The following is a 24,969-nucleotide window of genomic DNA, read 5'->3' on the forward strand; positions in this document are numbered from 1 at the left end:
TTAAAGATTTCACGATTGATTAGAATGAGTAGGGCTACACAAGAATAAATAGTGGTCCTTAAATTATTTCAATGCGTCCCCATGGGAAGTTGCCCCACTCTAAGACTGGAGTATACCAACATCCTTACCCAGTATAAAAAAGACATCCTGGAGGCCAAAACCGCCTACTTCTCCTCCAAAATCCTTGCTGCAGAAAACCAGCCTAAGGAGATTTTTACGATTGTCCATAACCTGGCGTTCTCGGACAGAACAACCCTTAAGCCCGCCCCGTCCGAGGAACTCTGCCACTCCCTCAATAACTACTTTATCCACAAAATTGCTACCATTAAAGCCAACATCCCGCCCCCTTCTCCCTCCTTTGTTGACCCCCAATGTCCCCCTCCCAAGGGACAACTCACCGCCCTCCCCCCCATATCTAAGGATGCCCTGACTTCCTTAGTACCCTTGGTCAAATCTGGCTCTCCACTTGACCCCTGTCCTGCTCACATTCTCCGCCATATCTTTGTTACCTGCCCGGACCCCCCCTTCATCTCCTCAACAGTTCTCTGGCTCAAGGTGTGGTACCGTCCCCCTTGAAGTCCGCGGTTATTGTGCCGATTCTCAAAAAACCCGGGGCAGACCCCTCTGTCCCTGCCAATGTCCGCCCCATCTCCCTCCTACCTTTTCTGGCAAAGGTGCTCGAGCGCCACGTCACCTGCGCTCTGAGCTCCTTTGTGGAAACTCATGGAGCTCTCGCTCCCCGCCAGGCCGGCTTCCGCCCCGCACACTCCACGGAGTCCGTTGCCATCTCGGTCTTGGACAACCTCAGGGAGGGTATGGATACCAACCAGCGCCAGGCCCTAGTGCTCCTCGATCTCTCAGCCGCCTTTGACACGGTGGATCATACCATCTTGCTTTCCCGTGTCAGGTCGGCGGGGATCGGGGGGACTGCTCTGGTCTGGCTATCCTCCTTCCTGAGCGACCGCACCCAGGCCGTCCGCCTGGGTGACTTTACAGCGGACGTCCGGAAAGTCCAGTGCGGGGTCCCCCAAGGCTCCTCCCTTTCCCCCCTCTTGTTTAATCTCTATGTCGCCCCTCTTATCTTTTTTCTTCAACAAATGGAGGTCGCCGTATTTAATTATGCGGATGACCTCCAGCTTGTCTTTAACCTGTCCTCTTCCCCCTCTTGTGTCCTAAACTTTCAATCTGTCATGCTCCACATCCGGGACTGGATGAACCACAATCATCTTAAACTCAACCCCGATAAGACCGAGCTGGTGTTGACGGGTGGTTCATCCAGCCCCTGGTCCTCTCTCTTCTGGCCCCCTTCTCTTGGCCCCTCTCCTGCACCCACTACCTCTGTCAAAACCCTCGGCATAAAACTCAATTACCAACTCACCCTTCACTCCCAGGTTAGCTCTGTGGTATCTTCTTCTTTCCTTTCACTGCGCACTATACGCAGGGTGTCCTGTTTCTTTACTTTCTCTGCCCTCAAACTCATCATCTTGGCCATGGTGGTGTCCCGCCTGGATTACGGCAACGCCCTATATGCAGGTATCCCTGCATATAGCCTACGGCGTTTGCAGCAGATACAAAACCAGGCGGCCCGCCTGGTCTTCAATCTTCCGAAATTCCACCACTCCTCCCCCCTCTTGAAATCCTTACACTGGAACTCCGAACCATCACTCTGTACCCACAATTTCGTAAACACCTCAAGGCCCACCTGTTCACAAAGTCTTTTGACTAAATCCTCAACAGCTTACCCTGTCTTTTAGCCCTGGATCTTGTTAGCTGTAGCGCCAAGAAACCGCAGGTGTATGCGCGCTTTACAAGTATTTTTAAACTCAAACTCAAACTCTCTATATAAATGCAATTTGCTTTGTGTAAATACTGGGAAAGACCAACACATGTGATAATATTACAGTGCATGCATATCTCCTAAACAGGGACTGAAGGAAGTGAAAAGCTGCCTTTCTTATGTAAGTGTGAAGAGCTAACAAGGTTTGAGCCTTTGTTTCCCAACCACTACATTTACATCAGGTGTGAGGCTCCTGACTGCTCCCAGCCCAGAGACTCGAACAAAAGGAGGCCTGATGAACCCTCAAATTCGGCCTTTGTTATGGGCCCAGCAGGAGAAAGCCCCACCCCCGCCTGCACGTTGTTGCTTGTTGCAGATGGGAAGCAGACAACGTGCAGGCGCTGCTGAAAGTGTCCCGGTGTTGGGAAATTACACCGGGACGAGTTCAGCTCATTATTTAATGGAGCTCAAATGCTTGGCAGGGTGGATGGCGTTCACCCAGTGAAAAAAATGGGGGGATGCCGCCCACCAGCGTGAACCCCCGACGTGTGCCCTGTGTGTTTGTAAAGCTATTCCTGAGTAGGCCTCTTGCATGTGGTGGCTGGCCTCTCTGCTCTCCTAATCGGTCCGTTCAAGGGGCTTGTTTAGTTGTTTATGGCACAGAGGGCTATTTCTGAAAGGATTCTCTAACCCCAATTAAAATTGGAAACTCTGAAGTTGTTTGTTTTCAAGATGGAATGGCATGCATTGCAGATGGAATAAGGTGCAGTTATTGTTATGATCAAAAGAAAACCTCACAATGCTTTATCTTAGGACTTTGCCTTTAAGTTAACATTATTTTGGTTTAGTTAAATGTGCTGAACTATGTTGTTTCTCTTTTCTGTGTGACATTGAAACATCTCCCAACTATGTGGTGATCTGTGTTAATTCAATTGCGTACCTACTGCGTCATCAGGCATGCAAGACTAGTCACAAAATGTTGGCACTACTATTTCACCAAAAGGAGGAGGTTCAGATTCCTCGAAAAAAAAAGTTTTTAAATGTAAACAAGAGGGGATGTTTAGTTTCCTGCTTTGATGTTGGTGCCATTTGGGTGCTTCTAGCTTGGGATTTCAAGTCCCAGTTCTGTGCAAGAACAAAATTCATGAAGGCACACCATTCAGTCTGCTTCTGTTGTTGTGTGACCAGGGAGTTAGCACTTCAGATGTGCTGTGTAGCTTGATCTGCAGCACACAGTCGGTCATAGAAGGCCTCGTCTGTATAATGTGTAAGTTAATTATACAGCTAATATGCTGAAGCATCTGCTTACGTGAAATGTCTTGGAGGCTGCCATTTAAGGTTTATGTCTTGCTGTCTCATTGCATCCAGTCTGACAAATCACAGTAGCTTATATTTTCTTAGTAGATTTTATTTCTAAAGGTATTTAGAATAATATTTAAATAAATATAAATAAATATTTAAATTATATATTTAAATAATGAAATCTGTGAGGTACAATTAGCACTGCTAACTCAAGTTCATTAGAAAGTGCTCTAGTTACAGAATAGAGCAGCTATGTCGTTATCATTAAATGCCTTTATTAACGTCATAACAAGACTCTAAGAAGAAAATGTCAGACAGGTGCACTGCAGACATTAGACAGACAAGTCAACCGTGTGTGCAGGTAAGATAATTACAAACCTTGCTTGTTGCACTGTAAAATTTGCATACTTCAGTTGCTAAACAATTTTAATTCTGTAACATATGGCGTATTTTTCATCTGTTTAAATATTTCGAGTCTAAATTGTCACAATTGCTTTATAAACCATCTTGCTTCATCAAATTTGCTTTAAAATGCATGATTTTTTCACAGTTTTTTTCAAATTGATGACAGTCGCGCTCACTCGCTCGCGACGCAACACACATCAACAACTTTTACACCCCTCACTTCTTTCAAACATCACCAGCGCCACTGTTACTATCATGTGAGTCTCTTGTGGAACTGTTTCAGTATTTCCTAATTTCTCATGCTTTTTTATTTTTTAGGATATTTCTTTAATTAGGTGACGTGTATATTTCTTAATAGGCATTTCCCACCTACCAACTGTGCAATTCGGCAAAACTGGCCTTGATCTTCTTAACTGAGATGTCCATTTGCTCTTTGACCATCATACGATATCGGGCCAGAGAAACAGTGCAGCGATGCAGGTCCTTCACTGACTTTTCCACGTTGGTGCCTGGTCGAGACAAGATTTATTTCACAAAATAGGTCATAGAAAATCAACAACAGACCTTTGCATCACAACTTTCTCTGGTCAATATACGGAATATCATATATCACATAGGTTCATATTATCAAGAACGGCGTTAAAAATTATCGCCGGTTTAGCGGCAGAAAACTGCTGCTAAAGCGGCGATAAGGGGCTTGATAATATGCCCTTGAGAATTCCAATAGAAGTCCATGTTCTGGTGTGAACATGGGCTTCTCTTGGAATTCTCCAGGGCATATTATCAAGCCCATTATCGCCTCTTTAGCAGCAGTTTTCTGCCGCTAAAGCGGCGATAATTTTATCGCCGTTCTTCATAATATGCCCCATTGTGTTTTCAATGGACTGGTTCTAATTTGCTCTGAAAACCAACACTTCTATGTTAGAAGGTTCCCAAATGAACTCAGACTGTTTTGCTTCAACCTGCTGCCCCCATTCAGAAAGTTGTATAGTTGGGGCTCAGCATGTCACTGAGTGAGCAATCAGAACGACAAGATAGATGCGCACCAGAGTGTACAATAATGTGCTTCACTCCAGGGTCTGAGCATATCCATATCGTTTTCCCTCTCATCTTTCTCACCCATTGGACATGGGGACCGGTTGTGGAGGTTGATGTGAGCACTTCATGTTGGATTGGTGCCCAGGCCTGGAGGTGGAGAGTGATTGGGGGTTTGTGGCTCGGGTGCTGCAAGAAGGGTAATGTAATCTGTTTCTCTCCACATGTATCTCTGCCATTAGCGGGGCCAGGAGGGCGGACTAGTAAGTGTGAAGCATGCGATTTGAATATTTTATATTATAAAGTTGTCCCATGCCTCATTTAACAGAGGCTTCATGTTCTAGACGTTTAGGGCCAGATGTACGCAGCATAGGAATAGCGATTTCCAAATAGTGAATTTAACTGAATCGCTATTTGGAAATCGCTATTTCTTATGTTTGAAACTTCTAGTTACATATTTGCGATTCCTAGTGGGTTGCAAATCGACATACCTCATAAATATTCCATGAGGTATATCACAGTTTGCAATCCATGAGGCCAGCAGACCATAATATCTGTGATTTAACAATAAAAAAATGAAACGTTTTATTTTATTTTTTTAAGAGCAGGGAGTGGTCTGTGGGATCACTGAATGGTCTCAGGAAATGTTTTTCCAACATTCACAAAGGAGAAGGGGACCCATGGCGACCCGTTCCAATTTGTGTTTGCTTTACCATCAACTATGAGTTGGAGTTAAAATATCAAGGCTTTGTGATACATAATACTAGAAATTGCATCTAAATGCCATAAACACGCCCCTTCCAAATAGCCATTTCGACACCCAAACTGTGATTCTGGAAAATCGCAGTTTGTATGTCTGTACGGTTACTACACAAAATATCGATTCCAAAATATCGAATGGACAAAATATCGAATTCAAAATATAGAATGGACACAATATCGAATGGACAGAATATAGTGGTGAAAAATATCGAATTGAAGGTAAGGAATTCAATATCAATTTTTAAAATATAGAAAGTCAAAATATCAAATTGTTAATTATATCGAATTTTTTTAAGTGTTTTGTATGTGTGAAAAGTGTGTATTATTTTTGTAATTTATTTTAAGTAATGAATTTTATGTTATTTAATTTTTGCGTAATTTAATTCTGTAGCGGGTTGTGATTTTATAGGGGAATAGGGTGGGAAGTAATTTATTGTAATTAATTAAATAATTTTATGTAATTATTGGTATTTATTTTGAACTAATTGGTAATTAATTTTTAATTGGTAATTCATTTTTATTAATTGATTAATTGATAATTATGTTAATTGTATAAAATTATTTTGTATAGTGGGTTGTGGGTTTATAGGGGAATAGGGTGGGATGTACTTTATTTGTAATTAATTATACATTTAAAATATTTGTTGTGTATTGATAATTAATTTACGGTAAATTAATTATTAATTGGTATTAATTTGTATTATTAATTAGTTTTTCTGTTGAAAATGAATTAGTTGTAAATTAATTATAAATAGGTAAATTTAATAACTAATATTTATTTGTATTTTTAATTGATTAATTATTATATAATATTAAATTGGTAATTAATTTTAATACATTTTTTATTGGTATTGATATTTAATTTATTTTTATTAATATATTAAATCATTACCTTCCCTACTGTTGCACTCTCTGGAGTGGGAATAGAAATTTTTACCCCTACGCTATCCAACGCTTACCCTACTGTTGCACTCTGTGGAGTGGGAATAGTAATTTTTACCCCTACGCTATCCACCGCTTTCCCTACTGTTGCACTCTCTGGAGTGGGAATAGTAATTTTTACCCCTATGCTATCCAACGCTTTTCCTACTGTTGTAATCTCTGGAGTGGGAATACTAATTTTTACCCCTACGCTACCCAACGCTTTCCCTACTGTTGCACTCTCTGGAGTGGGAATAGTAATTTTTACCCCTACGCTATCCAACGCTTTCCTTACTGTTGGACTCTCTGGAGTGGGAATAGTAATTTTTACCTCTACGCTATCCAACGCTTTCCCTACTGTTGCACTCACTGGAGTGGGAATAGTAATTTTTACCCCTACGCTACGCTATCCAACGCTTTCCCTACTGTTGCACTCACTGGAGTGATATTTTTTATTAATTATATGTTTATATATATATATATATATATATATATAATTTTAAATTACTTTTAAGACATTTTAAAAAATTTGATATTTTGACTAACCAGATTTTTTACAACGATATTTTTGATTCGATATTTTTGTACTTACCTGTTTGTAGATAGGAATTCGATATTTTAGCAAGTCTATATTTTTTACTCGATATTTTGTCATTGATCCGTTTGTACATCACGAAAAGCATTTTAGCCATTGCAAACGGCCCCATTTTGCGATTGGAGCCATTTGCGATGGCAAAACTGCTACGTACATATGGCCCATTGAGTGGGAGGGTATACTCAAAGTTGGGTTCCTAGTTCATCTCATTCTGTTCCTGCATGTGTAGGATCCTGATAGTCCACCATGGGAGTGTACCAAACACATGTCACTACCATATATACAGACAACATGTCTTCCAGCATAGGAACACCCGGACCTGAAACACGGCATTATGTTTTCTAAGCAAAATCAAATGGAGTGCAGTAGTTAAGACAGCTAAAATATATATGGGTGATAATTTGTTCTTGCAACAAAAAAAACTATTCGATGAGAATGAAGTGCCCTATTTTGGCACAACAGGGCTGCTCCACTGTACATAATGTGGGATTTCGGTGGGGCACTACTGGAGAGCATCTTGGTGGACAGGAGAACAAGGCAGGGATGCCCACTTTCACTGTTGCTCTTATGCATAGCAATAGAACCTCTTGCATAGTGGATCAGAGTAGACGCCCTCCTGCAGGGATTGGAGAGGACCCTAACAAAAAATAAAAAACAAGGGTAACTGACAAACAATATTCCCCCCCAGAGGAACTATGCAACAAATTAGCAAAGAACTATAAATCAGTTTCTGACTGCTGCAGCTTTCAGAATATGTGCGAGCATCAAACTGGGGCAATTTAAAACTGCTAAGTGACAGCAAGAATACTGGTATGATCTTCCTCCTGCAAGTGACTTTATCTTTCAATGTTATAAACAACCTAATTCTGCTATTCAACAAAAAGACCTGGCACTGCAAAGCTCTACCCTCACCAGTATCACATTGATGCTCAATGACAGATCACAAGTTCTGCATGTTAGACAGGACAGTTTAGACATGTGATAGTGGGTATGTACAATGCCATTCTTATTGTAACAGGTCCTCCTTGAGAAGAAAAGGTTATTATTATTATTATTATTAAGCAACTTATAACGCGCAAACTAAACCCGAAGGTGTCAAGGCGCCTATCAAAACCAATCAAAAAAGTTTGCAGAGCACCACTAAGGGTATGCACGTGTAAAAAGGTGGGTCTTTAGAGCGGATCTAAAGGTTTGTAGAGAGGGGCGGGATCTTACTTCCAAAGGGAGGGCATTCCACCATTTAGGTGCCAGGTAAGAGAAGGCCTTGCCTCCACATCTTGCTTTTCTGACACGAGGTACAGAGAGAAGAAGTTTGTGACTGGAGCGAAGATTCCTACCGGGGTTATGCTGAGATAAAATGGATCCCATGCCTGTAGGGCTGGATTTAGCTAAGGCTTTATACACCAGACACATGGATTTGAAAAGGATCCGGTACTCAACGGGGAGCCAGTGAAGTTGCTTTCGGGCTTCGGTGGCAGAGGCACGTTTCGGTAGGTCAAGAACAAATCTCGCTGCCGCGTTCTGGACCACCTGCAAGCGCTGTAGATGACTCTTGTTCAGTCCTGCATACAGCGCATTGCAATAATCCAGTCGCGAGCCCAGAAGTGCGACAGCAAGTTGCTTTCTTGCCTGGGGTGACAAAAAGTGCCTGATTTTCCTTAGAATGTGGATAATCCCCCAGCAGGTCGAAACAGTCCTGTTGACCTGTTGGCACATACTAAGGGTGGGGTCGATCATGACTCCCAAGTTTTTTGCTGACGAGGTGGGCTCGGGACATAAGCCTAGCGAGTTTGGCCACCACTCCGCCGACCAGATCGTTTCTTTTCCTCCAAAGACCATCACCTCCGTCTTCTCCCCATTCAGTTTTAGTGAGTTGTGGATCATCCACTGGCCAACTGCCTCCATGCAAGATCTGAAATTGGCGGCAGTTGACGTAGCTGACTGGGAGAGAGAGACTAGGATCTGGGTGTCGTCCGCGTAGGAAACTACCTCCATCCCAAAAGATCTAATGAGTCTGGCAAGGGGGGTCACATAGATATTAAAAAGGGTAGGACTAAGCGCTGACCCTTGAGGGACCCCACATTGCACAGACAGGGATGGAGATAGAAACGATCCCAGCATTATCCTTTGTTCTCTATGGTCGAGAAAAGAGGAAAGGAGTCCCAGAGCAGGCCCGCGGACCCCAATCTCCCTCAGGCGAGATGTTAACACCACGGGAGACAGGGTATCGAAGGCCGCTTTGAGATCTAGAAGGATCAGGAGGGAGGTCTGACCCTCGTCAACTCTAGTGCGGATATTGTCCAGCACTATGGTGAGGGCAGACTCGGTGCTATGCTCCCTCCTGAAGCCATGTTGGGAAAGATCCAGACAGCCCGAGCTCTCCACGAATGTAGCCAGATGTTTATTCAGATGGGATTCTAGCATCTTTGCGGGAGCCGGGAGCAGTGAGATGGGGCGAAAGTTTTTTAACACCCCAGGGTCCAGAGAAGGCTTTTTAAGCAAAGGTTTTACTACAGCATTCTTCCGCATTCTACAGCATTCTTCTTACAGGTTCTACTCTGTCCATTACATACTGCAATGTATCACAAACCAGTAATCTGCTCAACCTACTCATTCGATTTAACATGTCAAAACACAGATTATAGTTGTGTTTTTTTTTAAATTGTATTTATTAAAGATTGCACAGTAAAATGCAGCATTTACATATTATAACATCATGTGTATATCCGATAAATCCAAAACTGTGGCTCTGCTGCTATACATTTCAAAAGGATACCATTTCTAGTTTTTCCGTAAACAACCAGCAAACAGGCAAACGTCAGTATAGTTATACAGCAAATCTAACATTACAGCATTTAAGTATCGAAATAGGATGAACAAACATATCCCTTGGAGTCAATGAGCAGTAGGCGGAACAATCACACATCTTTACATGTAAAGACAAGCGGGAAACACAGATTATAGTTAAAAACAATCTCCTGTAGCACACACATCTGGCATAAACATTTCCGAAAAGTTAACCTCGCTGAGGTGAAACTCCACATGCATAAGGCTGGCTTTTTCATATGTAGCAGGTAAGTTGTAGCAACATATTTTTTACCCTTGCAACTGAACTTGGGTACTTTCCTCGTGCCACACAAGACAGTATTAAACTATGTGGTATCATGGAATCTGCCTTATTATATTACCCTCATGTCAACACAGTCAAGACCTATTTCTTTCTCTTGAATGTGCATTTTTTTTTTAACATCATTTTTATTGCATCACCAATATAAATGTACAGACAAGATATTCAGCAAAATTAGTGTGACATGGACCAGTTCAATTGATGACATTCGTGTTTCGTCCGGGGGGCTTCCCCCGCTCGTGATGCGGGTAGCTTCATCTCCGTCTCGGTCTCGTACTTCTTACATTGTCTGGCCGCTTCATTTTGCACATAACCCTGGAATGCTTTTGTGGTTTACGCCCCTCCCCCTCCCCAAATTTCGGTACCCCAACATCCCTCCAAACCAGCTTCCTACCCTCCCTCCCCCGTGGTCGCGCTGCGCTTGAGTAACCGTGTATCAGTGCCTGGTGTGTTGCAGGAGGAAGCAAACAATCGCTAAGGTGTGTTCTCCTGTATAGTGTTAGGGTCTGCTCCGGCTAGTTCGCTCTCGCCTTCCTGCCCCTCATCGTCCACATCCCTGAGCGCCTGCACCATCACCTCCCATGCTGTCGCCCTTTCTAGTGCTTTCTCGTCATTCGACCTCCAGGCCATCTGGTATCGTAGGGTACTATCACACGCGGCCCATCTCAGACACTCCCCATACCATTTTTTATACGTGGGCCCCAGTCTGGACTTCCAATTTCGTGTGATCTCCCGCTTGGCCAAGATAAGCCCTAAGTCTATAAATTTACTCGACATCGTATTTCTAGGTGTGTGCGGGAACCAGTGAAGGATGCCAACTGCTTTAGTATACTGGATATCCCGGTCCGTCGCACCGTTAAGGGCCCGCCCAACTTCCTGCCAATAGTCGCCTAAAGAAGGGCAATCCCACAGCATATGACACAGATCCGCCCCCGCTGTACTACATCTGGGGCAAGCAGCGTCGGTCGCCCCAAAGTACTGTTGGATTTTCCCGGGCGTGAGGTATGCCCTGTGGATAACATAAAAGTGGATCAATTGGAACCTGGCATTCCTCGAGCTCTTCCGCGCCCTCCTCAGCAGTTGGCCCCAGGTCGTGTCTGGTATCTCCACCTGGAGGTCCAGCTCCCACTTGGCCTTCAGGGCTGCCAAAGGTTGCAAGGCCTCCCGCTGCATCCTCGAGTACAGGCATGTGACGGCCTTAAAGGTTCCCGCCGCCATCATGGCGTACTGGCAGGCCATCGAGGTACCTGGTTCCTGCAGCCCTTCCCCCCAGTGGGCTCGCATGGCTCCTGTGACTGCCGCGTGCAGCAGATAGTCACCCCTCGGTAGGTCAAATCTCTCTTGCAGGTCCCGAAACGGCAGCAACACCCCATCTTCGTAGAGGTCACCCAGCACGTGTACTCCCGCCTCCTCCCACCCTAGCAAGCGTGACCAGTCACCTCCATGTGGGAGGGCAGTGACCATCCCCAGCGGTATTTCGGGGGCGTACATAAGGCGGACACCCGCCCGCTTACGGGCCCGGTCCCAACATAGACGGAAAGTCTGCTCCTCGACCGTCAGGTCTCCCACTCGGAGTTTCTGGTGCAGCGTGATATAAGCCAGAACGTGTCGCGGGGTGCCTTCGACTCTCGCGTCCTCGGGACCTCTATATACTCTCGCCACCTCCTGAGTAAAAGTCTGCAGCTGGGCAGCGAGGTAATATCCTTCGAAGTCCGGCACTGCCATGCCTCCCTCATCTTTGGGGCGTAACAGCGTGTCGAGCGCTATGCGTCTCCTACCCGTGCCCCACAGGAACGCTATGATCAGTGACCTCAGGCGTTTGAAAACCGAACTCGGGATCCATACCGGCAGTGTCCTAAAATAGTACAAAAGCCTGGGCAGGGCTATCATTTTAAGCAGGGAAATCCTACCAGCCAGAGAGAGCGGTAGAGTCGCCCAGAAGTCCATAGATCCACGCAGGGCGTTAATACAGCGAGTTACGTTGCCATCCAGCAGGTCGGACGGGGTGTGGTAAACATAGACCCCTAGATAATGGAGGCAGCGCGGTTCCCACCGGAGTTCCTGAGCAGTGAGTGGGCACGGCTCCCCCGACCTCAGGGGAAACAGACAGGATTTAGGCCAGTTGACCTTCAGGCCCGATAACCTACCGAACTGCTCCAGTAGCCTCCGCGCCCCCTGAAGTTCGGCGCCGGCATTGGCCAAAAACATCAACAAGTCATCCGCATAAAGGGAGATGAGGTGCGGCCTCCCCCTAAAAGGCAAACCTGCGTAGTGGCGGCCCAGTCTGGCTACCGCAGCGAAGGGTTCCATTGCTAACGCAAACAGTAGCGGGGATAGGGAACAACCCTGTCTAGTTCCGCGCCTGATCGGGTATTGTCTCGAGATCAGAGCACCCACCCGGACCCTCGCTACCGCCTCAGTATAGAGGACCTTGGTCCACTGTATATATCCGTCTCCCAACCCGAAGCGACGCATCACCTCATACAGGTACCCCCATTCGAGGCTGTCAAATGCCTTCTCAATGTCGATGGACAGGACAAATGGGGAGACGGTGTCTGGCCAGTCCACACCCATCAGTCTTGTGAGTCTGCGGATGTTATGAGTGGTGTTGCGTGTCGGTATGAAACCGCACTGGTCACCATGAACCAGGCTCGTCATGTGCACTAGCAATCTGTTGGCCAGAATTTTACTGAGGATTTTATAATCCGTCGTCAACATAGATAACGGACGGTACGAGGACAGCGCCGTACCCTCTCTGCCCTGCTTCAAGAGTGGGATCATAAGGGCCTCGCACATAGAGCCCGGGAGTCGGCCCTTCTCCTGCGCCTCATTGTATACCTCGCGCAGCCGCGGAGCAAGATGCTCTAGGTATTTGCCATAAAATTCGATCGGTAGACCGTCAAGGCCCGGGGTCTTGTTTCTAGCCATCTGTTTTACAGCGCAACCTATTTCTCCGAGGGAGATGGGCCGCCCTAACTCTTCTGCCTCCGAGTCCTCCACGCGCGGCAACTCTAGCCCGTCCAAGAACTCCTCAAGCTCCTCCGTCCCTCCCGTATCACCACTCAGATAGAGCCCTTCATAATAGGCTCGGAACTTGTTCAGGATCCCGGGTTGGGAGTGGCAAGGCTCCTCCCCTGGCTCCTGGATCCTCATGATCGGCCCTCCCCCCCGGATAGGGTTAGCAAGCCAAGCCAACATCGCCCCCGCCTTATCACCTTCCGCATGCGCCCTCGTCACGTACGCCTTGTGGTCGAAGCTACGCAGCCGCTCTAGCTCTACCGCCAGCCCCTCCCGCGCCCCACTAAGCCCCTCCTGCAGTTCTGGGTGATTCGGGCGCCTCTTCTCTAGATCCCTCAGCCGTGTCTCAGCCTTATCCAAGTCATCCAACAAAGTCTTCCGTGCCCCTGCCGTGTGCCCAATACAGTGTCCCCGCACCACCACCTTGAAAGCATCCCATTCAACCGCCCTCGTGGAAGCCGAGCCACTGTTCTCCTCAAAATACCTCTCGATACGTTCACTCAGGGCCTCCCTGAACAGCAAGTCGTCCAGGGTGTCAGGTTGCAGGCGCCATGTTGGCACGCAGTTAACAGTCACCATCCATTCCAGAGACATCAACAAGGGGTTGTGGTCCGATATCGTCCTTGCCAAGTATTCCGCCCCTCCCACCGCAGGGAGCACACATTCCGAACAAAGAAACGCATCCAGCCTCACATGTAAATCATGCAGGTGCGAGTGAAATGAGTAGTCCCTAGTGGTGGGGTGCAACGCCCTCCATGCATCCGTGAGGGCCCAGCTCTCCTGCCATTCTAATCTACGCTTGGCGATCCTATGTGCTGGGGACGCGCGTAGCGGGGGATGGGACCTATCTAGTAGCACATCCTCAACCGAGTTGAAGTCCCCCCCCAGGAGGACCGGTCCCGCCAAGTAACCCGCCAATTTGCCCGAGACATTAGACAAGAAAGCGGGCAGGTCTACATTAGGAGCATACACATTGCAGAGCGATATCATCCTGCCTCTCAGCCTTCCTTCCACCGCCACATATCTGCCCTCTGGGTCTATCGACGACTTCGAAACTTGGAAGGGGACCCCCGCCTGTATCCAAATCAATGTCCCCCTCGCAAATGCTGAAAACGTCGTGTAGAATAACTGCCCCCTCCAGCGCCTTTGTAGAGCCGCCCCTTCCTGCTTATTTAGGTGCGTCTCCTGCAGGAACGCTATGTGAACCCCCCTACGCTTGAGGTACGCCTGAACCTTATGTCTGCGCGTCATGGACTGCATGCCCCGCACATTCCAGGTCACACATTTCAACGCTCCAGTACTAGCCATTCCCCCCTACACAACCGGACCATACAGCAAAGAACAGTGTTCGCCTAAGTCTCGCGACCACGGGCCCTCCCCCCCACCCTCTCCAAACAGGAAGCCAAACCCCTCCAACAACTACAACCCCTTGAGCAACCCCAACTGCTCGCAACTCCCACCCCCCCAGGACAGGCCCCCCCGCAACTGGAAGTACCCCCATCCAAACCAACACTCCCGACCACCCCTCAAGGAAAGGTGGTAATATTCGCAGTCCCCACTGCGATGACCTTAGGGGCCAGTAAGGCGCGGCTCAATGCTATAAGACCTCCAACAAATCAGCCCCGCGCGCTCCACCCCACAATCCCCACATTACAGATCCCCAAAACCTCAATCAATATCTTTCCACTGCTGTGGGTCCATCGCCCTGGTGTCCAACCAGCGAGTCCATTCCGCCAAACCAGTTCAACACGCCTCCAGTATCTCTCCCGAGGTCTGCGGCGTCACAATAGGGCCCCGGGCTCCACCAAATTCCGATAGACCTGTCTCTGAGCCCGTTCCCGGGGCCTCCGAATCCGTGCCCTTCCCAGACTGAGTCCTGGCGGCTCTAGATAAGTCCACCACCGCCTGTAGGGCCGCCTGCCTCTCCGCCTCCGTCTGCGACATCGAGGGTTTCCCGGTCCTCCTGCGATTCTTTCTGATCCGTTGGGACTGCCTGATCGGCTTTTCCACCTTGGCCTCTTCCTCCCTGGCCTTAGCACCGTCCGTTCCTGCCTTATAAGTGTCCCACCAGTCCCATGCTTCCGCGGAAGTCGTGAAGAATAAAGTCTTTTCGTCCACCACCACTCTTAGCTTGGCAGGAAACAACAGGGAGTACTTGATGCCTTCCTGGCGGAGCTCTCGCTTGAGGGACAAGAAGTTTGCCCGAAGTCGCTGAGTCTCAAACGTGTAGTCCGGGAACATGGTGACTCTGTTGTTTTCCACTTGAAAGGGCCCTGCCTCTCTCGCCCTCTGTAAAAGCCAGTCTCTGTCCCGGTAATGGAGCAACTTGAACACCACCGGGCGAGGAGGAAGGCCCAAGGCAGGCGGACGTGCCGGAACTCTATGTGCCCGCTCCAGGGAGAAGAAGGGGGACAGACCTTCAGGTGCCACCTCCGTCCGCAGCCAGTTATCCAAGTAGCCCACCATGTCGTCGCCTTCAATTTTCTCCGGCAGGCCCACTAGGCGTACGTTGTTGCGCCTGTTCCTGTTTTCTGCATCCTCGGCCCTCCTTTCCAGTACCTTCAGACGGTCCATCACGTCGGCCATCTGGGCCTTCACCGTTGCCTGGGCCGGGGCTAAGTCCTTAACCGTGGTCTCCACGGATTTCACCCTGTCCTTAAGTTTATCGTGGTCGGCCTTCAGGAGGCCCAAGCCCGTTGCCACCTGAGCTATATCTTGCTGCAGGGCATCCTTTGTGGTGGCGATGGCTTCCAGGATACGATCCTGCATCCGCTGTAACGCCGCTTGGTCTCTCTCCGCTCCTTCCGCCGCCTCAGTGTCGGTCGCGCCATCTCCCTTCCCCTTCGGCTTCCCCATCTGGGCCGGGATGGGCGGTGATCCTCAAATGTGTTCCTGGTCGCCCTCCGAGCGTCGCCGGGCACCGTCCTCCGGCCGGGTTCTCAGGCCCAGAAATGTCACCAAGAGGCAGGAAGCACCGAGCGGTCGTGGCCCGGCCAGCGCCAGTTGCGCCTGAGATCCGGGGTCCTCGTCTCCGAGTCACTGTCGTACCGTTGTCGCCCCAATCAGGAGACGGTTCTCAACCACCGCCCAAGGGCGCGCCCAAAGTTCTTCCAGCACCTGGGGAGAGGCGCGACGCGGCCGCCAGCACCTCTAGCGTGTCCGGGAGCGGTCTTCAGTGGGTCTCCGGGCAGATGTCTCCGTCACAAGCAATCTCATGCCATCGCCGCCATTTTGGGGTCCGCGACTTCTCGGCTGAGTTCAGCGTTCAAAGTTAAGCTACTGCTGCGGGAAGGCTCGGTGTCGTCCTCCGCGGGTCCCGGACCCTCCGCAGTACCGTCCAGTATCGGATAATGCCCTTTATCTCGGGGTTCGAATGAATTTTCAGGATATTTTCCGGGATCGGGCACGGAGCTCCGAGCTCACGCTGCCTACCTCCTCGGCATCCAAGCCACGCCCTTGAATGTGCATTCTGAGAAGCGAGCTACCTGGTATGACACATTCAAAAGTATTTCACTGACAAGATTGGACAAATTCACAGTATTAAACAGTGTCACATGGAGCTAGCCCCTAATAGTGAAGAAACTGAATTGTTCTGTTGAGGAGGGTTTAATTCCAGATATTCTTAAGGGAGCTTTGATTACTCTTCTAAAATAGTAGGTGCAGAAGCTTGGCAGTGTTCCAACTATCAACCCTCTCAAATATTAAAGTCTTACGAAAAACATCTACAGTGCATCCATAGAAAGGTGTGCCGTTCTTGGAGACATGCTATCGGGCTTTGGTCCACATCAGGGCACAGAGTCAGCACTGATGGTTGTTTAGAATATCTTTTGTAACATTGTAGATTCTGAGGCTCTAGCCTTCTGATGTTATTGGATGTGTCTGCAGCCTCTGAAGCTTTGACAACTTCAAGCAGTTGAAAGACTGGTCCTGGTAGTGAGTGCGGGAGGGAGGTCTCTTCCTATCAGAAAGTCTAGATCTGTGGAAGATGAGAGGTTTTCAGAGACTGTGATGGTTAACATAGTGTTCCAGAGGGCCCCTGTCTACCTCAAGACATGTTTAATATATATGGTCATCATTCTTTACGTCAGTTGCTGGTTAGTGTCGGGTGAGAATCCAAACCTATGCTGATGATACCCAGGTTGTGTTCCATCTTTCCAGTGATAATAACCGAGCTAGAGTTAGACTATCTATAATATGTAATGACATTCACGAATGAATGAATGAGAGCTCTGGCAGGGGCACCCAGGATTATATTTAAAATGCTTATGAACAATCACAAGTCATTATTTTGGAACACACCAGTCTATTTGAAACAGAGTTTAACTCATTATTGTCTAAGCAGAGCCTTAAGATCTACTGGAAAACAGCTTCTTGTGTCAGCTAAGACCATTATGACCCAAGGATGGACAAAGCCAATAGGTCTTGCCTTCATAAAGAGAATGGCAATCTATTGGGGTTGCCAATGTTTGCTTGTAGAGAAATGTTTTTGCTTTTAAAGTCAAATATTGGATGAAAAGGAAACACATATCATCAGGCTTCTCAAAACTGAATATGTAACACAAAATGTTCAGTCTTTATAAATGGCACGGTTTATTTTCTAAATACTTTTCACTCAGGAACCTCAGAGCAAATTTTTAAAATAATAAAGAGATTTAAAGGGAATTGCCTACCAATGCCTTATTTATTTTCCACATGACTCAAACCTGAAACATAATCTAGCCATTTGGTCCCCTGCAGTAGCCCATTAAACAGAAGTATGAGCCCCCAGGCAAATAGACATCTCCGTTTCAATAATGCTAACTACACCCTCGGTTTCAAACGCCAGCTGAGTGAGAGCAGCAGCTGACCCCTCCTCCAGCCTCACAAAAGAATGAGTGTAGCGAGGCCTGAGCAATATGTAGCATATAGGAGATAAAACTAAAACAACCATTAAAGAGTGCTCTTTAGTCAGACCCTGAAAAAATATACCTGAAGCTGTGTTATTACAGACATGCTAGGAGTGGTGGCAAGCAACATATAACACGAGGGGCGGTATTTGAAGGGGGAAACATCACCCGAGGGCGAAAGCAAGAAAAAAAACACATGCACTCTCATGGAACGTTGAATGAAAAAGATAAAAGTAGTTCCCTAAATGTGAGTTGCTGGATATAAGTCACCTAGTAAAAAGGATGGCAAAGAAGCCATGATGCTTGGTAGGGCAAAGGCAAGAGGAGGAAGGCAAGACATTTAATAGGGAGCAAGCACATGAGAGTGGCAATAAAGCCAACCATAGCAGTAGTGAGCATGCTCTAAGCCACTATATGTTTTTGTTTGATATATATGTTCCGTAAGAAGCTTTCACCTACAGACACCAAAAAGCTGCCTGGTAGAAGAGACTTAAAAAAACTAGAGGAAATTTATTTCTGGTAATTGTAAGTACAAAATTGAAATTACCACAAAACTGTCTCCGACATACTCAGCAGCTCTTTCTGTTTATGAGAGTGCGGAACACCTACATTTTTAAATAATTCTTTAGGATCAGATTTATAGCAGGTCTAGGTGCTCATTTGGGTTTTTAGCACATTGCAAACGAAATTTGGATTTAATTTTCACCTGCTCTCATCTTGCTGCATCTTACCTTACCTGGTTTATATTCAAACATTGAAGGTCACAATCTTTCTGTCTCTCTCTCTCTCTCTCTCTCTCTCTCTCTCGCTCTCTCTCTCTCTCTCTCTCTCTCTCTCTCTCTCTCTCTCTCACTCTCTCTCTCTCTCTCTCTCTCTCTCACTCACTCGTCTGACTGTGGAAATGCCTGGGTCTCCCAGCCTACCTCAACTAAAGACTATAGCAAATTCAAATCAAAGCAACAGATTCCTACTATCTGGCCAAGAGAAGAGATAGCATCTTTCAGACCATATGAAGAGCCACATTTCATGAGTCAGCAGACTGCCAGAGCTTGTTGAAGATGGCCATAACAGGTGAGTCTGTTGGAGGAGGGTATTTTAAGTTCTGGTCTAGAGACAACTTTAACCATCTAACCAGCATCATACAATCGAACAAGTTCTTGAATAAAAAATGCATTCATTTATAAATACACAGATTAGTTTCAGATCTGCCCATTAATTCATTGGTCTATCAACTGTCATTTACATGTAGCTTCCGCCTCCCACAGCCTAAAGCTTGGGGCATTTGGTCATGCCAATTTAGACATTGCCTTCCTGAACTTCGATGGACAACATTGTCTCATTGCATGTGCACATATGCCTGAAAAAAAGTTCACTTTAGTCCTAGGGCTGGTTAGCCAATAATTTACTTTGCTAATGCTTTTTTTCCATTTTTTAATCTTTTCAATTTTTTTGCCATCCTTTTTTGTTTAAATTACGTATTTAGATTAAAATAATATTTTTCTGTGATGTGCTTTAAAACTGAAAAGAGTTACTATACATGTTTTAAGTACACCTGCTTGCAGGAATGCACCCATATGTTTCTATTAAAATGATATGAAATGATTATTTTTTTATTTACATTGTTTTATCGAAAGCATATGGCCACCATGCTCAGGCTGCAATGTTGTTTTCGTTCTTTTTATTTTTCTGGCATATATTTGCAATAAAAAACACTCAGACTATTTTGCAAAGCTAGACCTATTGGCTTTGTCTTGATAGTTTGTGTTTAGTGAGTAGAACAAGTAGATTACTGGTGTTAAATAGTGCAGGGGATAAGGAAGATGCTTTTCTTCCATGGCAGGCAGGATCTGTTTCTATTAGGCCGATATGATACCTATCCTGCCACAAAGAAACAAAGTCCTTGAGAGCAAAGTCCAACACTCCTTTTCCAATGCATCAGCAGAGCTCTAGTATTAACGAGGTGGGGTGTTCAGAGTAAAAGCAATACATGCTCACACATTACAAACAGAAGTACATTGGGGAGACCATTAGTTAGTGCTAATTTCAACATTAAGAAGAACATGAGTAAAATGACCTGCCAGAGGTGGTCATTCAGAAGAAGGGTACATCTTTAAAGCAGTACCCACGTGTACAGAATAAAATACAAGCACAATTAGACTGGTTCAAAAGTTTGTTAAATGTTAAAAGAACATGTAATCCTGTACAATTATTATGCAACATGGTTGTAAGCCAGCTTGACCCTTAAACTACCTGATGCTTAGGTACACATTAATGAAGGCCCATGATGAATATAGTTAGCAAGCAGTCGCAGAAAAATCATAAACATTAAAAGAGATTCAGAAGAAGTATATTATTTGCTATTTCTAATGGGGCGGGGGGGGCGGGTAGGGGTGAACTGGCCAAAATGTATGAGTGGAAACAAAAAAGGTCAGAGTGAGCGGCCCAAGATATTAGCAGAGTTCAAGAAAGCAATACTGCACTGGACAGACAGAAATACTCAAAATAATTAAAAGGGAGTGGAGGAACAGCTCAGTGCTTTGAAGCATAGTGTTAATATGGAAATCGATGTGTTCATCGAGACAAACGAAATCTCATCCTTATTAACAGAATTGCCCGTTGTGAACTTCACTTTCAATCTCAACTCGCAAATATGTAGTCCAGCAAGTCCTGAGACAGAGGCCCGAGAATACTGATTGACAGGTCACAGGTGGGAGGGTGTGTAGCTGGCAGGCAAACACTCAGGCAGGAAACTCTTGATCAATCGCACAGATAGGGGCAGTGAAATTACAATGGTCAGGGGAGATTGGCCCAATAAAGCACACGTGGCCGGAGGGGGTACACACGTTCCTAAAAACACCATAAAGTCAGATGGGACATAAGGTAGGAACACATAGCCAATCGGAACCTCATAAACGTAATGATTACGCACTCCCCACACTGGACATCTAGACACAGTATCCACTGGCCACACTGTGTCCACTCGAGGCCGAGACTCACCTGTAGTAACCGTTTGATCATTAGTTTATGACTCCAAAGGCAGCAACCAACATTCCTCACCATATATAGTACGACCTGTTGTGTTTTCCATATGAGGACACTACCAATTGTAAATTGAGACAGTCCTCAGACCTTGAGCCTGTAACTGTTCTCCCAGCTATAACGTTTAATTAAACAAACTGTTCCTGTTTTGCCAAACGCCTCTTGTCTTCTGTTTTTTCAAAGGAACTCTAACTCAGGCAACAATAGCACTCAAGAATTGGATGCTGGCAAGCAGCGTTAAACTAAGTTAAAGTATACAAAACACACCTTAGAATCCCTAAACTAAGTTAAAGAATACAAAACACACCTTAGAATCCCTAGAGAAAGGATGTTACCCTTTATAAACAAAACCCGGCGCTCCCCTAAATTACGCAAAATAACACCAAACCAATAATGAATGAACGGCCAGAATGACATATGAATATGCCACATTTTCAGCCCGCAATGGGGCAAAATACAAGATAAACAGATGTTTTTTGTTAAAAATAAGTTCCTTTATTTGGAGATACTTTCTAATGCAAAACTTGCTTATCGCATGAACAATAACGTTTTGTTGCCTTGGAACATCTTTAGGGCTATTGAGGTAGCATGAAGGTTCTCTCATAAAAACTATATAGCTCTCAATAGCGTAAATGTAATACTTTTCTGAACACATCTCTTCCTATATTTCATCTGTATTCCAAAAGTATCCTTGCTAGTATGTGTATTCTCACACTCTGTCTCATCTTGTGGTGTGCTCAATACCAAGAGCATGCAACGCCACAAGATAAGGCTGTCTTGATTTCTAACCAAAGGAAGTAGAGGAGTGCTTACCAGTAAATCTCACACATTGAATATTGAAGTGCTACACACACACATGCACACACCCACACACACACACACACACACACACACACACACACACACACAGTGGGAAAATACACACACTTTCAGAGATGCTTTTGAAATGCAGATAAAATATTGAAAGCAATATGTTGAGAACAGAACCATACTGTGCTTCTGGTGGCCACCATTAGTATCTGTTTCTTAATTTAGGAATCTCTTGTGTACCCTTGGCATATGGTATCCTTGAATGTCCTTGGTGGCCATCCGTGGCATGTGGTATACATCTACCTCTCTGCTGGTTGCTTCTCAATTTTGCTGGGCACCCAATAGAACCAATGGGAACGTCTAACATCTGAAAGCCATTTATATGTCAATGACTGATATCTCATGGACACTCTGTGCATTTAGTGGCAATAAATGCAGGATTGAAGCCAATCCATGGTATTTGATAACCAACCCTGGCTACTGGTGGTTCCTCTAAGAAGCTGGTTCCACTACTGGCTTCTAATGCCTTTCTATAATATTGACACATTTGATATCTAGACTCCTTCCATAGTATCTGGAGCACCCTGGCATATGCTGGGCTCTTGTGAAACATGGTAGCCAATGTCTCATGAGGAAGCCATCATGGTTCCTGTGCATCTCCATGGCATATGGATGGTATGCTTCAGATCTGTTGGCAACTATTAGTACGTGATGAGCACACGTCATGCAATGACTATCCCAAAATCTAGTGGGCATCCTTGGCATAAGGGAGTACATTCCTATTATAAGATGGACATTTGATATCTGGTCACCATCCGTGCCACGCAGTGACATCTAAACGGCATCATGTATGCTACCCCTAACATGTGATGGTGACATAAGGACGTAAAAGTCCAAACCTGCCTATATGGAGCATATTACGTATAGTACCTTATGGTAAATTATTTACCAAGCACACAAGGCTAGCTTTCAGGGCAAAATGTGTATTTTATAGAATAGCAAGCTAATGATTGATGACTCTTAGTTTGATTTCCAAAACTGAAGAACTGCTTCTAGAGGGAAAAATTAATGTATTTTCAGACACTAAAAATCTGAAGATTGAGAATGAAATGCGTGTGTTTTAAAAATACATATATAGAACTGACATTTGAGTGATATTTCTCTGCTCAGAAGGGAACAGTTGCTGATTCTTTGCCTTGCTGCTGGAGGGCACTCCTTGTTTTGTGTAGTAGTTCAAGACATGTGAATACATTTCACCATGTAGATTGATAGCTTTTCATGACATCTCTTCCAATGTGCTGTCTGATGCGAAAGCATGTAAGACAGGACTAATCATAAGGATATGTGTGTTGTTTGAACCTATAACAACGTTGTATACTCTGTGGAAGCTTAGCTTCCTAAAGCCTGGCATTTTGAGATCCGTATAACATTTTTTTCCCCTTCCTACTCCTACAGATACATTCTAGGCTATTTTATATGACTAAAAAATCTAATTGGAAGGGGCAGCATGGTAGAATAAAAGGCAATAGAAGGCTGATGTAAAGTTGAAAATATATGCAGAGTTGTTCTTGTTTAGCATATAATAAAAGACTATGAGTATTTTATGGAGAATACCCATTCGACTAGCAGGAAGGCTGGTTTACTTACATTCTGGGTCCAGTGCAATTCAGGGCTGTAAAGTACACTCCATCCAGCACTTTAGGAGTTCACTAGCTGTCATTACATCCCACTCAAATGTAAAGAGATTTGTATACTACAACCTGTGACAGTGGGCAAACAACACGCCTCATTTGATGCCTATGCTTACCTTTTTTCTTATTGGTCTCATCCAGCACTTGTTCGGCATTCCCTGAAGACGCAAGTGACTTCGCCAGCAATGTTTTTTTGGGTCTGCTCCTGTTACACTTTTGTTGTGCAGAATGTATTTGCAATTCAGAAGTAGAAACTCTGGTTGTGGACTGAGGTTCTGAAGTACTGCACAATCCGTTCTGTTGCGGGTGTGCTTCTCCTGAAAGAAAAAGATCCACTGTGATTACAGGTGAGCATTAATGTCATCTTCAATATCTGGAAAACTTTTTTTTGTTTTTTCCTTATTCCCTCAAAACCACGCCCTAGTCGTGCCTTTGAGCTTGAGCTCCCTCGTGTTTCTTCAGTCCCCTTCTTCCACAGGATGTCCACTTTACCAATATACATTTTAATTCATTTGCTAACAAACCTACTGATCAAGGTGTGATCCCCGTGTTGACTTTTAAATATCAACCTGAAACAATATTGACTAGACGATATTCTCTTGCACAAGGTAAGGAGTTTGAACATTAATCTTCACTACCAAATGTAGACTTACAATGACAATATTGTACAAGTCAATATCTTGCCATTTATATTGATGTAAGTCAATACTTTTGCCCTTCCTATGGTTCTGCTGAATGCAATTCATGACAGTTATCTGTCAAGAGAGTCTATGTGCACATTTAACTAAACAAAAATCCAGCCTATCCAATGCTAGACTGTCAAACAGAGGTTAAATAAATTCCTATGGACCTCTAGGCCCATAGGAATGAATGGGAAATCATTCCTTCTCTGCAATTCGCAATTTGCGAGTCGTAAATAAGGAATGTGTAGGAATCGCACATTTTTTTGTGATTCCTACATGCATAAGGAATTGCGATTCCTAAATTGCGATTTCTTAAAATCGCAATTTAGGAAACACAATTCCTAAGTTTGATGCATGTGACCCTAAGTTCACTCATGCACCTAAGAATCATCTTTGTTTTTGTTTTTTTAAATAGCAAACACTTCTTAACAACTAGGATAAAGAGAGCTTTTTCTTCAGCTAATTTAGTCATGTTATGTTGGGTCAACATAGATTTTAAACATGTGTAATGTGGTGTGGAGCTCATGTGAAGTGCTCTAATGCCCTTGGGACAAGTTTGAGCTATATTAAACTGCAAAAACAATTATGCTGCACCATCTGCTGGCCATAGTCTGCTTCAAGTAATCTGTGTTCAAGGAGCCAATGATTTAGGCACTTGGGTGAAAGAAAATAGGCAGCTATGTGGGGTCTGATATATAAAGATGTGTGGAAGATTTCCCAACAGTATGACACTTGAGAAAGGCCAATATTGCTGGCGCATAGCCAACCATGTGATTGACTATGCACCACTGGTGCGTCTGTCATGTGATTGATTTATTTCCCATCCCTAGTGGGCTTCCAGAATTACCAGTCTTCACAGAAATCTCCTAATTTACAAACAGACGAGCTCACATCTGGTAGCAGCTCAGGCATTTACCA

The 24,969-nt window shown here is 45.3% G+C and overlaps 1 protein-coding gene across 4 annotated transcripts in view; it reads right to left on the reverse strand.

Moving 5' to 3' along the window:
* SPATS2L (spermatogenesis associated serine rich 2 like) overlaps positions 1-24,969 on the reverse strand; it is a 187,100-nt gene that overhangs the window by 62,676 nt on the left and 99,455 nt on the right. For all 4 annotated transcript variants that reach the window (XM_086955465.1, XM_086955464.1, XM_086955467.1 and 1 more), the window contains 2 exons: positions 23,485-23,685; positions 3,858-3,993 (listed from right to left, as the gene is read on the reverse strand). In XM_086955465.1, the coding sequence (XP_086811591.1) occupies positions 3,858-3,993; positions 23,485-23,685 (337 nt within the window). The remainder of the gene's footprint in view (positions 1-3,857; positions 3,994-23,484; positions 23,686-24,969) is intronic.

The sequence above is a fragment of the Lissotriton vulgaris genome, chromosome 2_1 (genome assembly GCF_964263255.1).
Source record: "Lissotriton vulgaris chromosome 2_1, aLisVul1.2, whole genome shotgun sequence".
NCBI lineage: Eukaryota > Metazoa > Chordata > Amphibia > Caudata > Salamandridae > Lissotriton > Lissotriton vulgaris.